General features: G+C 45.6%; 1 protein-coding gene across 1 annotated transcript in view; it reads left to right on the top strand.

The window, feature by feature from the left end:
- LOC307232682 (protein unc-13 homolog B-like) overlaps positions 1-13,221 on the top strand; it is a gene marked incomplete at both ends in the record, with an annotated part of 79,824 nt that extends 66,603 nt beyond the window's left edge. Inside the window, 3 exons of the mRNA XM_080003782.1 lie at positions 5,793-6,098; positions 9,148-9,235; positions 13,030-13,221. Coding sequence (XP_079859908.1) covers positions 5,793-6,098; positions 9,148-9,235; positions 13,030-13,221 — 586 coding nt within the window. The remainder of the gene's footprint in view (positions 1-5,792; positions 6,099-9,147; positions 9,236-13,029) is intronic.
- Between the last annotated feature and the right edge of the window lie 3,795 nt (positions 13,222-17,016).

The following is a 17,016-nucleotide window of genomic DNA, read 5'->3' as shown; positions in this document are numbered from 1 at the left end:
AGCCCCTGCTGCAGGGTTGTTCTCCATGTTTGGAGGACCAAGTGCCCAGACTTCACCTGGACCTAGAGGACCTCCTCACGCACCTAGAGGACCTCCACCTGAACCTAGAGGACCTCCTCCTGGACCTAGAGGACCTCCACCTGGACCTAGAGGACCTCCACCTGAACCTAGAGCCTTAGAGTCAACAGGAAAAGGACTCTTCTCTATGTTTAGCAGTAAAAGCCAACCAGCATCAGCAGTACAAACAGTGGACTCTAAACCTTTGGATTCAGAAGGTCTTTTTAAAATACCCTCAGTGTTCTCACTTGAAGGAGGCTCTGATGAAAGCAAACCTAAAACTGGTTTTGGGCTTTTTGGAATGTCCTTCATGGAAGACAAAAAAACAGCTGAAACAAAGTCAGACATCATTGCTCCTGTAAAAGAGGACATTTCTCCTGAGAAAGTAACAATTTCCGAAACGAGCGACATTTCAGATGATGTAAAAGCTAGTGAAATACAGCATATTGATCAGCGTACTGAAACACAGGAAATTGAAGTTGTACCTTCCAAGCCCGCACCTTCATTGTCAGCCGAAGAACCACTCCAAGCCGACCAGGAACGTGGTGATGCTCAAGACTCCGTTTTGGAAATTAGAGAGAAAGAAACTGAAAGTGCAGTTCTATCAACTGATTCTCCAAAAGAGACAGAGACAAGGAATAACACACAATTAGAAAACCTTATGTCTTCAGAACAGGCCTCAATACCAGCCAAAGTTATTGATGAAGATGTACTAAAGGAGACAAATGAGCTGTCAGAAAGGAAATGCTTTGAAGAGTCGCTAACATTGAAACCTGAGGTTGTGGGAGACTCTGAGTATGCTGTAGAACCAGAGGAAAAAAAAGAAATAGTGGAGACTAATGAACTGACCTCTGAAAAAGAAGAGCTGTTTTTGGCAACTGAGAGCACTTGTGAAAGGTCTGAAACAGTTGACCCTATATCCCGTGAGGCAACAGAAGTGCCAGAAGATGTAGACAAAATGATTCCAGAAAGAAGAGCAGATGATCCAGACGCAAACTTTGAATCCGGTGTGGTTAAAGATCAAGCTGTGGAAACTGCTCCTGAAGTAGAGACAACAGATATAGAAGCAGGTCAACCCATTGAGGAAACTCAGATTGATGATATTGATGAACAGGCGGCGGATGAAGAACCTGAGAAACCTGTTGAGAAGTCTTTGACACCAGCTTCTGAGCCAGAGGCTTTTTCTACCACAGAACCAAGTCACCCAATGTCAGAAAAAAATACCAGTGAAACTTCAGATGTTGTAGATGGCAACAAGTACACTTCACAAGACAAACTCTCTGAAGCGGTCACATCAACCGTCAAGGAGATAGCAGTTGTCACCCAACCACTAGATATTGGAAAATCTCAAGCTGTGGGCCCTCCGACTGATCCTCCAATTGGGCTCACTGGGCCGCCCCCACAATATCAGCCACCTGGACAAGGCATTGCTAGGCCCCCTGGTTCACAAGGACAAAGAATGGCAGGACCTAGAATGGGCGGGCCAAGAATGGCCGGACCAAGAATGGGAGGCCCAAGAATGGCAGGACAACGGCAGCCAGGTCCTCAGAAGCCACCAGAACCAGCTCCATTCTCAGGCTTCATGTCTATGTTTTCTGCACCTAGTGCCCCAAGCAAGACAGCAACTAGTGGGGGTTTTTTCTCAAGCTCACCAGGTTCCTTCTTTGGATCATCACCTGCTCCTCGCCCAACTGGTCAGCCGCAGCAACAGCAGAAAAGCTCATTTTTTGGCCTTTCAAGTGGCCTTCCCACAGAATCCCTGACTAGTGACTTGTTTGGCATATTCAGAGGGCCAGAGACAAGTAAATCAGAAGAGCCTCAACAGATCATAACTGAGATTGGGCAAAGGGATCACACAGATTCTCCTGCAAAGGAAACAGCTCCTGAAGATAATGTAAAAGCAGACACTGAGAATGCAGCTTCCTCTGATGAAAAATATGTTGGGATTAGTCAGGAATCTGAGGTGCCTGAAAAAGGTTTATTGGAAGAGGCAGAACGTCCAGACAAAACGGAGGCAGAGGAATTTTCTGTGACTAAGCTTGTGGAGGGAGCTGCATCGCCCGACCCAGAAGCAGCACTTAGTGATAAAGTTTTAATTTTGGAGGATTCTAAAGCAACGGACAAAGCTGAACCCGCTTCTGCCGCAGAACCCAAAGGCGCGTTTGATATACCGGGTCTGGCTGGTACCAAGCTTGCCTTCATGTCAGGAGCAGCTGATAGTGCCTCGTCCTTTGGATCCCTCTTCTCCTCTGCTTCCTCCTCAATCCCTGCTGCAAAAACAGCAGCGACACCACAGTCAGACGGCGGTATCTTCTCTGGGTTCAAAAGTCTCTCGGTTGGTATATTTCAGGACGACAAGCCAGTCAGAAAGGAGGAACCATCAGCTGCCTCTGTGTTTGGAATGAAACTCGGATCTATGTTCGGCGGTTCTGACTGTACAAAACCTGAGTCTCCTACACCCGTAGTCACGATCCAACCTCAGCCAAGTATACTGAAACCCACAGACGAGATTGCTCAACCGGAGGAAGAGAAACGTTCTCTCGGCTCTGATGCGACTGGCAGTGCGGATGCAAGTGACACAGAGGGCCCAACTGAAACTTCCAAAACTGGAAGCTGTGACACGTTGGCCCAGTCAGCAAAATCCGGATTCCCCTCTGAGGCAGTGTCCCTGGCGGAAAGTTTTGACAAATCCCATGTTCAAGTCACGCCACCGCAGGTAGATGAGGGTGAGGACACCCCTCCTGAAATACACACTGCAGATCAGAACACTGAGCAGCCAAAGGCCATGCTGAAGAAGGAATCCACAAAAAGGCTAGTACAATTGACATGATAAATGTTCTGGTCACTTATCATGCTGTTGTAGAAGAGAACCTGTAGCCCTACCCTTCTCCTTCCTTCCATGCAGTGTTGATTCCACTTTTAAGTATTGTGGTCTGAGTGTGGTATCCACTTCCCTCTAGTCTCCTCTGCAAGTCCTTTCTTGTGCCTTTCAATCTTTACCTACGAACAATATAATGTCACAAAATCTAAAATCAACACAGTACGATTCTATAGAATTTAAATCATATGTAGTTTATAATTAATTATAATTAATGATCTACATGCTATGTCATTTATTCTACCAAATGTATTTATTCATCTCAAATTTATCTTTGGTTTTCAAGGTTGTGCTACTATGATTTAATCTAAACCTATTTGCTAACACTGGGGGAAGACTTTGAATGAGCTCCTGGGTCCTCCGTCCTTTAATTTTGAAATTGACTGAACTTTTTAATATTTTTGCTCATACTTGGGCTAAGCAAATAAAACATACTGGGCTTTGTAGTTACAAGCCCTTGAGTAAAACATGTGGTATTATAAATACAATCATAACAACCATAAGAGATTAAATCATAAAACTCTGCTGCTATGCCCTGTAAATATATTGTCTACTATCCATTCTGTGGTGAGAGCACCTCAGCAATGGGCACCGTGACAGTGATGGAAGTGCCGCGTCTAGAGAAGCCGACGGTCTTTATTTATTTATTTGCTTTTGACACTTGAGGGCTGCACACCAACGCTCCCCTTCTCCCGTTCTCCTTGTCCGCCTCCCCCGTTCTAAACCCCCCTCTCCTGCAGGGTTCTGTCTTCCAGCGCCGGCCAATTTGTTTTTATATGAATCGAGGGGGGGAGGAGATTTATGTTGGCGCGGTTGCAGGCTGGACGCGGGAATAAAAGGGAACAGTGGGAAGTCATTTGGCCCTTTCCCAAGGCAGAGTAAATCAAGGCCTCTTTATGGAACAGAGACACCTCTCTCATTAGATATCTCAGCCAACAGGGTTTAAACGCCGAGCTGCACAGCGGTCACCAGTCACGCCTGTGTTTCATCCTTTTTTCTCCACCGTGAACCACAGACCATTTACCCCCCACTGTTTTACCATCATTAAGCATTTAATGAGGCTTCATTATGATAAGATGTAGATCCCTATCAAATGCTGTGTTACATGTTATTGGTCCAAAGTATCATTTAGTGACACAGTTCTGTTGGACAGTTCTGGGGATGGTAGCTCAGGAGGTAGAGCTGGTGGTCTAGTGATCTAAAGGTTGCTGGTTGGATCCCAGGCTCCTCCTGCTAGCATGCTGTAGTGTCCTTGAGCAAGACACTTAACCCCTAATTGCTCCTGATGGCTGCGTCCGTCGGTGATTGAACAATTGTAAGTCGCTCTGGATAAAAGCGTCTGCTAAATGTAATGTAGTTCTCTCTTTTAGGAGGAAAACACAAGCAGTGTGACAAAATATTGGAACAATACTTTGCCAATTTGGAGGAAACATAAATATAAAAATATACATAATTTTATTCAACGTATATATGCAAGTATGAAACAGTGTTTAATCTTAAGATGGTTGCCATCACAATGGAATACACCAATAAAACTATTAAAATATATTATATGTTTTGGTTACAGCCGAATATTCAGGTCAAATTCAGCTTTCAAACTTCATCATAATATCCAATATATTAGGAGACATAGTTCATTTTCTGGACAGCATTTAATCATTGTCTCTACAGAATGCATTGAATCTCGAACAAATGTTTATCTTTTTCCAGAGAACAAATAGTCACACTCACTCAATCGTGTGGGTATTTAACACCTGCTATGAACATCAGAACGTTTCCACTGGTTTAGTGAGATCTGTGGATCTATAGCAGTGGTACTAAACCTTTCCCAGCTCAGGAGCCACATTCACAACAAATATTTTCGCAACGGCTACATTTCTGAAACGTCCCTTCCCTCCATCAAACCATTATGCATTTTAAAATAAGGCTACAGGTAATACCTTATTAAGGAGTGAAAAGCATGATGTATGCAACAATTATAATTTATTATTATTATTATTATTATTATTATTATTATTATTATTACCATTTCCATATTATTATTACCATGTTTTTTTTACCATCTTTTGCTAAGATTGGTTTCCCACAGTCTCACTGCAAACAGAGGCTAGAATAGGTTGCGCTGCATTGACATGGATTACGGTAGACGGCAAACCAAACTCTACTGTGCATGTCTGCTGCAGCTGCAGCGGTAGATGCCATGTCCTCTGGAATATCGCACTTAAATGACTTTAATAAAAAACGATATGAGAGTTGTTTTTTTCTATTTGCTAATTGCATGGAGGCTGTTGTGGTGCTTGTAGCGTGGAGGCTGATGGAGGATTTGGACACAGTGGTCTCGCGTGGCACGTCTGGGCCGGTGATAAGTTGCGGCTCCAGGTTATTTCTTATATAGGGTAATAATATAATTAAATACAAATAGTTAATACTAAAATTGCCAGTGGAAACCAGGTGATCAGCCGTTGATCACTCAGGTTACGGATCATAGATCACTACCGGGAAACAGATCTCTATAGATGCGCTCTCTCTGGTAGCGGTCATTGGTGGATGTGACTAACGGGAAACTCTGTTTTGAATGAATTTATTGAAATACTCTTTGATTTTTTACCTTAAAGAGCCCCAACTTGTCATAAAAGAGCTGCGGGTTGAGCATCACTGATCTATCGGAATCCCTCTGTTGATCCCCAGCAACCCTTCCTTTACCCTGTTTCTCGAGGGTTAGAGTGGTACTAAATACCATGCAGAGTTCCTCTGTTTCCCCGGTTTTGTTTTTCCTTGCAATCTATGGAAACCATTCATTCAAAACTGGAAGGCAAACAAGATAACACCCTGCTTCTTGCCGTGTCCCCACCAACAGTCCGGCAGACAGCAGTCGTTTTGGTTCATCTGGAAACCTCAGTCAGGCCAGCTCCCAGCTCAGCTCGGAGCTGGAGGAGCGTCGCGAGGCCGAGCCCTGCCCTCCATCCGGCCCGCGGCCCCCTCTTCACGGCCACCAGCCCAACTGGGATGAGGAAGATGAGGTCGAAGAGGAGGAGGAGGAGGAGGCTGAGAAGGAACTCCATCCACTCCCGGAGCCCGGCTCCAACAAGGACCTGAAGGACTCCTCGCTCATCCTGCCCAAACCAGCTTTCGATAACCGTGACAAGCCGGACAGCAAGACCAGGTGTGTTTGAACTTTAAGACTCAGATTTAATAATTATAATTTAATAATAATAATGATAGCTTTATTGATATAGCACCTTTAAAAACACAGTTAACAAAGTGCTTTGACAGGTGAAATAAAAGCAGAGTGCTCAGGTCATGAATTTAATGCATACATTTATATACATTTAATCAATAAACAAAATGAATAGATACAATATGGAAATAAGAAATAGAAATAAAAAGGGAAAAATAAATAAATAAAATAGATAAAGAAAGGGGGCGACATCACATAAAAGGAGATTTATAAAAATGGGTTTTGAGAAAGTGATAAGTTGAATAAGTCACAGATTCCGCCGCTGTATCTCCTCAGGCAGGTCGTCGAGGGGTCCTGACAGAAAAGGCGCGGTCACCTTTAGTTTTAAGTCTAGACTTTGGAACAGCCACAAGGGCCCCGCCCGCCTGAGGATCTGAGGCTGCGTACTGGCTCATATGGGGTCAACATGACTGTTATGTAGATAAAATTTATGATAAAATTCTGTGCCAATCTACAACCGCAGCGAGGCTGTTTGGGTCGCCAGGTCTCAGGGAAGGTAGATCTGTGTGTGGTCTGCGTAGCAATGAAAAGAGACACTGTGTCTTTGGATAATTTGGCCAAGAGGCAGCACACAGATTGAAAATAAAATTGGACCTAAAATAGAACCTTGCGGTAATCCACAGGTAATGTAAGATGTAGAGGATGAGTTTTACCTATGGAGACCGCGAAGGGTCTTTCTAAAAGGTTGGAATAGAACCGGCCAAGTGAGGTGTCCTTGATGCCAACCCAGGTGTTAAAACGCTCAATTAAAACGTCGTGATCTACAGTGTCAAAGGCTGCACTTAGATCTAAAATAATTAACATTGCACTTTCCCTCCTGTCAGCTGCTAAAAGGATATCGCTTGTTACTCTGAGGAGGGCAGTTTCTGTGCTCTGTAAAGCTCTAAAACCAGACTGGGATTTCTCAAAAATGTTTTTATGACACATAAAAGCCAAAAGCTGGGTTAATACAACCTTCTCTAAATCCTTTTATAGAAATGGAAGTTTAGAAATGGGCCTAAAAATGTTAAGAACAGAGGGATCAAGGCTAGGTTTCTTTAAAAGAGGATGGACCACAGCATGTTTTAAAGCAGAAGGAAAAATACCTTTCTCCAGCGAGGAATTGATAACAGATAATATACCAGGTCCAACTGTGTCAATCACCTCTTTAAGAAATGTGGTGGGAAATACGTGGTGGGGAATAAAAATAATAAGGCTGCAGGTGGCTTCATGTGGGATTTCAAACAGAAATGATAGTGACACAGGTTAAAAATTGCTAAAATAACTGTCAACGTGGCTACTGGCATGTAGAACATGGTCAGGGGGAGTCATCCGCTGTCTTATTCTCAGCTTTATTCGCAAAAAAGTTTAAAGACTCCTCACACATCTCTGGTGAGGCCTCAGTAAGATGACGGGGGGATAATGACGGAGGTTATCACTTTAAATAAGATTCTGGGGTTGGAATGTTTCGCAGCATCAGGTTGCTTCTTGAACTGCTCTTTGATAACTGTGCATAGCGTCTTTCCAGATCTCATAAAATACGTGTGGACCACTCTTCTTCCATTTCTCCTACAGTCTGTCCTGAGTTCCTGGGTGGATTCATTTAGCCGGGGCTGCCATGTGTTATTTGACGTTTTGTCTTTGTACGGGGCGAATGAGTCCAGGACACTCAGAGACCTGTCATTAAAATGGGAGACCTGCTCCCCTGTGTTAAAATCTGGATAAAAGACAGTTAAAGGCAAAGCAGCAGCATTGAAAAGCTCAGAAAACTTGCTCGCTGACGTAGAGATAAAAACACAGCGGCGGACAGGATTGTTGTGAGTGATAAAAAGAATTGGGATAAAACCGCACTGAATAAAATCGCTTTGTGATCAGACACACAAATACCACCACACAGTACTAAGTCCAGGGTGTGGCCTTTCGAATGTGTAGGTTCTTGTACTGCTTGATTGAGGTTAAAAGAGTCAAGAAACTCCATAAAATCAATAACAAAAATGTATGTTTAAATGACCTCAAATCTGAATTTTGTCATATTTTGACAGAAATTGAGATAACAACTCAGCTAATTCTTGGTTAAATGCATTAATTGGTCTAGGCGGTCTGTAAATTATTAAAATGATCACCGGATCCTTAGAATTTAACATAAAACCAAGATGTTAAAAGGATGTAAAACTACGATGTGAAGTGGGAGTATATATTCATATACTCTCATATATTCTATTCTGTAGATAACAGCAAAGATTTAGAGCTTTGAACGAGAGAAAATACCGTTTATTATTTGATGTGATAGTAGTGAAGTGTGACGCTTCTTGGTTCTTCTAGGTTCTGGAATTTTTTCAGTGAATTTCCACCACAAATCAACGTTGGACTCATTAAACTGTTGTGTAAACTGTCGGCTGTCCATCGCAGTATGTGCAAAGAATGAGTGGCAGCAGCAGGAGAAGATTTGGCGATGATTGTGGTGTGGGGGTGGTGTCTGTCTTGGGTCTATGTAATTGGGCCCGGGATCAGGGGTGGCTGTACGCCTGTTGCTCATCAGAGGAATCAATGGGGTGAGCCTCTGCTCTGTGTGTGTGTGTGTGTGTGTGTGTGTGTGTGTGTGTGTGTGTGTGTGTGTGTGTGTGTGTGTGTGTGTGTGTGTGTGTGTGTGTGTGTGTGTGTGTGTGTGTGTGTGTGTGTGTGTGTGTGTGTGTGTGTGGGGGGGGATGTGTGATTTACCTGCTGTTTCCCTTGTGTGGGGATGGGTGATTTAACTGTTGCTTGTTGATTGCTCTGACGAGCAACAGGTGTACAGCCGCCTGTGCCCAATAACCTAGAGCCAAGACAGGTGTGGATGCTTAACCACACACCCCTCACACCTCAATTATGTACTCACTACATTTAGTATGCTTGTTTCAGAGCTCAATTGAATCTTCACTAAGAACCTCCTCCACCTCCACATTTTCCTTTGGATGACTTTATCTGCTCGCTCCTGTTTTTTCCTCTCTCCGTGCAGGTTCTTTGAAGACGGCCCTCCGCCCTGCTCCCCATCCAGAGTTCGTTGGCTGAAGGCCTACAACAAAGTGAGAGTGCAGCTCCTGGAGGTAGGGAGAATCACCTGGCTTCTTTCTTTATACCTTTCTTGCTTTCTTCCTACAAATTCTCCGCTTCCTACGTCTCCTTTTTTTTTAGTTTTTTTCTGTCTCCTTTGGAAACCTAAACGCAAACATGGTATTCAATATACTCCCAAGGCTGTTGCTACATATACCTGCATATCTCTTCCTCTTTTCACACTCCCCTCTCTCTAATTCTCTCACTCTACACCGTAATCACTCTAAACCCCCCCCACCCCCCCACCCCCGGGTCGGCTGAGTTTCCCATCGTGCTCCAGTGATTTGCACCGATTTTCTGGCTGTGGAGAAAGTCCACTTTGATGTAGGAATTCCGCTGCCGGTGCGGGGCTGCGGCGCTCCGAGCTTGAGCGCTGTCGTGACTTTTATGGCGCCACGATGGACAGGCGTATGTTTAAAGGGTTTCTTAAGTAATTCCAGCGGCCACCCTTGGGGTGTGTGGGTAGTCAACGTTGCCGTCCGGGCGAGTGCTTTTGTGCAAGGGAACCGCAGGTGTTTGCGGCCTCGTGCGCAGTGGCCTCGCCTGTCCGACAGCTGGTATGTAAATGTGATATATGACCATGTTTATTAACCTCTTATTAGCGTGATAGTTGAACCGTGATGAAGAACAACAGAACAGAAGAACAATCTTTAATCGTCACACAGCACACCACACCACAAAACATGCATGCACACACACACACACACGCCACGGTGCCAACAGTGCCCCAGGCGGAAATCGAACCCAGGACCCTCTTGCTGTGAGGCAGCAGTGCAATGCACTGCGCCACCGTGTGTGAGCGTGTGTCTATAAAAAGGCTTTTGCCGAAGCTGGAAGCAAGTTTCAAAGCACAGGGTGAAGCAGAAAGACTTCAGAGTAAACTTTTAGATATTCATACTGACATACGCTCACCCCCCCCACACACATCCCCGCGCACACGCATGTTCTTCACACCAACTGACACATCAATGTGAAAACCGCCCTGGCTTTGATTATAACCTGCTCTGATGTAAGCTTTCACACACTCGAAGCCCACACTCACCCTTGCTCACCTGTGAAAATACAAAGGTCCGGCATAAGCTCGACTTATATTCCATGACTGAGCTGTCATTTGTTATCAAAACCTGTCGGTCTACATTTCTGATTTGATTTCAGTCGGTGTTTATGGCTTAAAAAAAATAGAACACTAATATAGTAGGTTAATGTCGTAAGTTGGCGGGCTTAGTTTGGATTTCTGGAAATGTATCTTTTGATATTGTGATGTGAAAATGCACAAGACAGGTGTCGTGCCGTTAGTGTTACGGCTTAGCTGTGCCGGAAAGGTTATTCCAGTAATTTATTGTGAACTACGTGTGAAAGGGGCATTGGCCCAGAATTTCACAATGGGTGCATCCCTACTAATTACACTAATAGATGTGCAATGGCCCTGGTGGAGCCTTGTGTTATGTTTTCTGATCTCCTGTAGCAAAACGCCAAATCAATAATGTGTCATGTCACATTGCCAACAGGGTATTCAATTATTTTTTGGCACTATAGCTCTCAGGCCTGTAGCTTGTCTCTCAGTGAAACAGGTAATATTAGTAATGGTAGTAGTTTGGTTTGTGGGCTTTGTTCACAGCCTGCAAAGAACACACAGCTCATATAAAGTGTTTTAATGGCTTACCTTTACCTGTAGAAGTCTACTGTGACTGTGTTCAGCTCCCTGGTTCCCCTATTTGCCTGCTCAGCAGTCATGTGAGCAATTAGAATTCCCTAAATGCCCGTCAATAATTAATCACCGATCTCTAGCTGTCCGCTTTGATCTGCCACTCAACCCGTTAGATCAGAGCCAGCCATCGTGAAAGGAGTGTACTTCACTGCCTTTGTGTGATGTGTGCGCATGTATTGTATGATTTTTGCGTGCTGGTCCATCTTTTGTTGGTTTTAAAACCTTTAAAGTAGTATATTGTGGAAGACCATACCATGAGTTGCTTTTTCACAGTGCTCTCCTTTTCCCGCGTGGTGAGACTGGAGCATCTTCTCGAGACCGTTCAGGTTCCATCAGACGTGTCTTGTTTGCAGATGCCCCCCCCCCACACACACCCCCACCCCCACCTTTCTGTTATAGGTCCCGTTATGAAATCATACTTTGCGACAAATCCTATTGGCTTGTTTCATACAGTGATTTATTCATTTTAAAAAGCGTGTGCTTTCTGAGGACCTTGCGGCGGCTCTTGAAATGCGCTGCCTCTGGCTGCCTCTTTTTTTGGCAGAGCGGAGCACTTTCAAAAGCTGAAAAGTGCTCACCTTTTTCAGAAACGCTCATATGATGCCAACTGCATTTTTTTATCAGTGGGGACCAATGGGGACTGAGGAAATCCTGACCGTTTGTCACAACCCTGACAACAAAGATGCAGGGGAACGATAACATGTCGCTTGAAAGTTCAGTTTGGACAGAGATTGATGCAGAACTTAAAAAAAATGTTTAAAAGTTATACTTGTACAGCGCCTAGCTCGGGGATCAGATAGTGAAGTGCAGAGAATTTCCCCACAAAAGGATTCTTCTTCTCAAGTCTGTTATGCAAACAATGCGCAAGTATCGTGAGCGTTTTTTTTTTTCTTATTTTCTCATGGCCACAAAATGCGCTCGTAACAGCGCTGTACTACTCAGCTTGGCGTAGCCAAACCTTGAGACAGCCCTGGCATTATATCCAGTGTTATCTGGACCATTCACTCAACAGAGCTGACAAGTAAGTTTGAAAACACTTGAGTGCGGACCTTTTCGAAAGGGACAAAAAGACCTGTCCTTCAGTCCGGAGACCCTGATCTTGCTTGGCGCAGCTGTAAGTTGACTTCCACCTCCCGTCCGGAATCCAACACCCAGAGCTGCCGCGCTGATGTACAGTGTGGACGCATTGGGTTTGCTTGGTGTGTTTCGGTGTGTTGCCCATGTGTGTTTCTTTCCATATTCCTCTTTGTGGAAATAATTGTCTGTTTTTGCATGACTTGTGAGAGCATCCCGACGGGAGGCCTGCACGTGTGCGCACACCCTCTGTGATTGTCGTGAGTGTTTCTCAAAAATGAGCGACGAAGCATTGGCAAAGCTGCCACGTTTTGACAGCTGACAGCCAGTGATTTCTCTCGGACTGTTTCTCCGCTAAACGTAAGGCCGCACCCCCTGATAATAACATCCTACCTGGAGGAGCATCCGCTCAACTCTTCCACTGCTACCCTGTGCTGCCTTACAAAGAGGTAGTTTGGTTAAAATGTTTTTGCAGTGGCACATTAAGGATGCAAGGCAACACATAATGGAGGCAGCACAACTGCCTAATAATAATAATAATAATAATAATAATAATAATAATATTAATAATACATAATACATACATTTTAAACAAATTGCTGGAGTGAATGTGAACATGTTCAGTCCAAATTGGAGTCACATTTGGTCCCATTCCTTAATTGCGCGCGGCCTTGTATGTGTGTTCCAATTTGTAATCATTTCAAATCACTGGATAGGTCCAGAATCCGATCTATTACTCATGGGACTGTGTAATCGCTTGTAATCAAATTGAAGCGCTCAGCATTCACGCCTGAAAAGGCAGAGGAAGTGACGACACCTCGCTTCCGTCCCACCTTGCTTCCTCCTCTTTTCTTACTTTGCCTAAGAAGAATCCACAACCAGCTCTCGTATTCCCACGCCTATTTCACCTCTCGGCCCCCAGCTTGAGTACCATTCGGTGGGGCAGTAGATTCTAACATTCATTCTTTATGTCTCCGTGACTCGCTTATTTTCCTCCGAAATTAGTCACGGGGTCAAAAAGGTCGTATCAGTACTGCGGACACTGCCAGGAGAAAGTCGACCGCCATCGGCCCAGCGCCGCGTGCCCGGGTAGGCAGCATGCTGGAGGACACCATGGAGTGGCCGGCCTGCGCTCGGCTCTCCCTGCCTACTGTCATGAGGCGGGGGGCGTGCTGGCGCAAGGAGGACGCCAGCTGAGGGGCGATGTCAAAGGACGAGCCCGCTCCCCCGGCTCGCATTAGCACAGGAGCTGGTCCCGTTTGGTGCCGCCACTCCTCCTGGTGCGAGCCCGGCTGACCCACCCCTACTTCCCGAGTTACATCCTGGAGGAGCCGCAGCGGGGGATATGCTTCGGGGCCGAGGCAGAGTCGTCAGACTCGGACGAGGAGGAGAGCCTCCCCAGCTGGCAGCAGGCTGCTGGAGGCCGTGGGGGCGCCTCAAGCCAGCCTCGAGGGGCGTTTATATCGGACATGGGGGTCCACGGGTTGAACTTGCGGGCGTGCGAGCACACGGCCAACGGATTGTGCACTACGTCGGCGTGTTCACGGAACGCACAGGCACACGCCCAATCCGCTACACACCTGTCCACCAAGCCGGTGCTGCCGCTATGTGCTGCGGCTTGGCGCGGGTGAACAACGAGTCTGTGGGCAACGTCATCCAGGTATTTCGTGGTCCCGAAAAATTATGCAAATTTCCGGCCGATCCTGGACCTGCAAATGTTGAACAAGCATCCGGTACAGAATAAAATTCCAGATGCTGACTACACTTCAATCGGTAAGGTTTATTCGACCAAACAACTGTGTGTTTGGTCGAATGGTACTCCCATGGGTAATAGATCCCAATCCCTGTGATAGGAAACTGTGGCACTTCCACACGCCACCCAAGGGCCGCTTTCAGGGCCCTCCGACAGAGAGACACAGACGATTGGGTTGGAAACCTCTCCTGAGTGTGTGTGGGGATGGGGGTTTTACCTGCTGCTCATTAGATCTATCAATGAGCAACAGGTGTACAGCCACACTGATCCTGGGCCCAATTACCGGGACCCAGGACAGGTGTGGCTGCTCAAACCACAGCGTCGCCACACCGCATAAACATCAAGGACGGGACGGAAGCACGGCGTTGCCACTTCCTCTGCCTTTTCAGGTGTGAATGCAGAGCGTTTGATGATCAGAGCCACAAGTAATAGACCTGGTCCCTCCTCAGAACCGTGGTTGCCTACGCAACCTCGACGTTTGCTCTAAGTAACCAGTAATTTGGAAGAAAGGGGTCTTTGTTTTGCCTCAACAATGATCAATGCCTTGGCAACTGAGTCGTATTTCTATGGAAACAAACACTTGCCTTGGTTAAGGTGGCTTAGCTGCAATTTGAAGTATGTAATGTGTGTGCGCATGCTGTTGAGTGTTTTGACTTTCCACAACTTGGCTTTGTCCCAAATTGGCATTATCACATGGCATACTGTGCATTCTTTCTATGTTTAAATAATATAATTAATTAGTCAACATATTGGATTCTTACTCTTAACACATACAGGCTTAGTTTGCAGAGTGCTGTACTTCCTTAGTTAGAGATGGAATTTCACCTGTAGCTGCGTTGGCACAGCACACTGACAGCTGTAAGGGCTTATTTCCTCATGGTATATTATCAAATGCTCAATGTACTGCAACGCAGTTTGAATAAAACCAACCAGACCACTGCCCTTGACCAAGGCAGTGGCGCTGAACTTTGATGGGTTAAATGCAGGAGACGCATTTTGATCCACGGTGGTACTTGTACATGGATGGGATGGTGAAAATGTTGAAATGAAGGAAATTCCTTGCATTACCTCCTGGTGACCCTGTAGCACTGCATTGAAGCCTTGTCGTGTTGAAGAGTTTGACATTTTCTTCCCTCATCATTGACCTTACAGTCTCCAATCTCTTGGCGTTCAGCCTTAAGGATAAAGACTGGAAGGTTTTATTGTTTCTTACCAAAAATGGAGTTTCCATCATTTTGTGGCGTTCCACTATCTGCCAGTTCGAAAGGGCACAGCATTGCCGGCGATTATTTAATCTTCAGTGGAATCTCAAGAACCACTCTGTCTTTTACAGATATGAAAATGGAAATGAAGATTTAAAGACAACAGCAGAAATGCAAAAGCTTTTTGTGGCTTTAAAAAGAGCCCTTTGAGAGTTCCTAGACCCAGGGATGATGAGGAACATTGGTTGTCGGGTAGAGGGTGGATCTCAGACATGGTATAATCAGACAGCTTAGATACTGAGTCTGATACTAGTGTGAGTCTAGTCTGAGTTGTACGTACACTTGGAATTTATATTTTCGATAAAGAAATCAATACAACACAAACGTGAGAGTGTGAAAAAGAAGTTCCATTCGCACACGGTTGAATGGACCCTCGAGTTCCCTCCCTGAAAGCTCTCGGGGTCTTATAGGAAATCAACTGATGGACATTCGACTGTACCTGACATTTTGCTCTTTGTTTTTCTCTCCCACATTTTTCGGAGCAACGTAGCTGGAAATATTGATGCGTAGTACTACTCACGGCCACATCCACTCTCATGCAAGGGTGCATGGTGCAGGTTTAAGCGAGGGCAGGTGCCACAGCCGGTTTAGTGTAACAGAAGGATCAATAACTGACTGTGTTACCCACCGTCAGCTTCGGGATACGGTCATTTAGAAGCCTCCTCCTCCTTGTTCCGGTTGATCTGGGCCCACAATGGGGAAACAAGATCACCTGACACAAGAGAAACAGAGCGCTCGCACAAATATGTACAGACAGTTCTCCCCGGCACCAAATTAGTATATCAAATTTTCAGATCGATTGGTTGTGTAAGGACGCAAGACAGACATGCCGCCTTTTTTTTTTTTTTTTTTTTTTTTTTTTTTTTTTTTGGCGAGTCGAGAGTGATGCCTTGTGGGTTCGCCCTGTGCGTTCAAGTTAAAACCTTCCAGCAAACACCACGGGAAACTTGATTTGCAGCAGCCGGTAAAACCATTTCACACGACACACACGCGCTCACAGAGGAAAATACACAGAAAGCCATTCAGGTGACCAAACGAGGAGAGCGGGAGATTGAATGACCTGGGAAGCCAGGGTCGTGGCGAAGGGGTTTTGAGTTATCTGCTGCGGCTGAGCGGGTTTCGGGGTATTTGGGATAAATGAGAACTGCCATGTCTTTGATTTAGCCCGCGTCCGCCCGGACCCGCGACCCGCAGTTTCATTCCCTTAACAGAATAAAACGACAACAACAAATTTGTCTGGGGCGAGGGGGGAAAAAAAATACGTTTTTTTAGGTGTGCCTGACAGAACTGGGGCGGTTTTGCGAAGGCGGCGCTGAAACGCAGACGCGAACGTCGGGATATCACCCCGGACCCGGTGTGCGCCTCCTTCTCTTATCGCCGCCAAACAGAGGAACTGTCGCCGGAGACAAAACGTGCACGTGTTGGCACAACCCGTACCACTTCCAAAGAGAGGGAAGAAAGATAGCGGAGCGAACGGGAGAGATGGAGGGAGCAGACGCTACGACAAAACTGTTGACAAATGTTATTTTGTTATCCCGCCCCTGATAACGGGTGGGTACGTCTCTTTTGAATCAGCCCACTACGGTGGTATTTATTCCGTTTGCCCAACTGAGTCCTGGGTTTCGAGGCTTTTAGGTCTTAGAGGAGCTTAACGCCGAATACAAAGCAGGAGCAAGTCAAGGCGTCAACCACGCAAACGAAGTGAGATAATGGAAGTTTAAACGTTGGGCAAAAAAAAATAAAAAATGGTTAAAATAAATGCTTCATCCCTGTTCATACCCGGAAATAACGGTTTGCGGCTCCGTCAGGTCCCAGCATTTTTGGGTGAACATACCTGGACCCAGCTTCACTGTAATACCGTTTTAACACCAAAATTAGCGGGTATACCCGGCTATTTTAAACGCAGGTAAACTCGCAAAAAAACCCCGAAACGATTGAGCTCTTTCCCATTGCCAGCGGAACGAGTGTGACTGTCTT

This window comes from Zeus faber, assembly GCF_960531495.2.
Source record: "Zeus faber genome assembly, chromosome: 7".
Classification (NCBI taxonomy): domain Eukaryota; kingdom Metazoa; phylum Chordata; class Actinopteri; order Zeiformes; family Zeidae; genus Zeus; species Zeus faber.
This window is presented reverse-complemented; position numbering and strand designations above follow the sequence as displayed.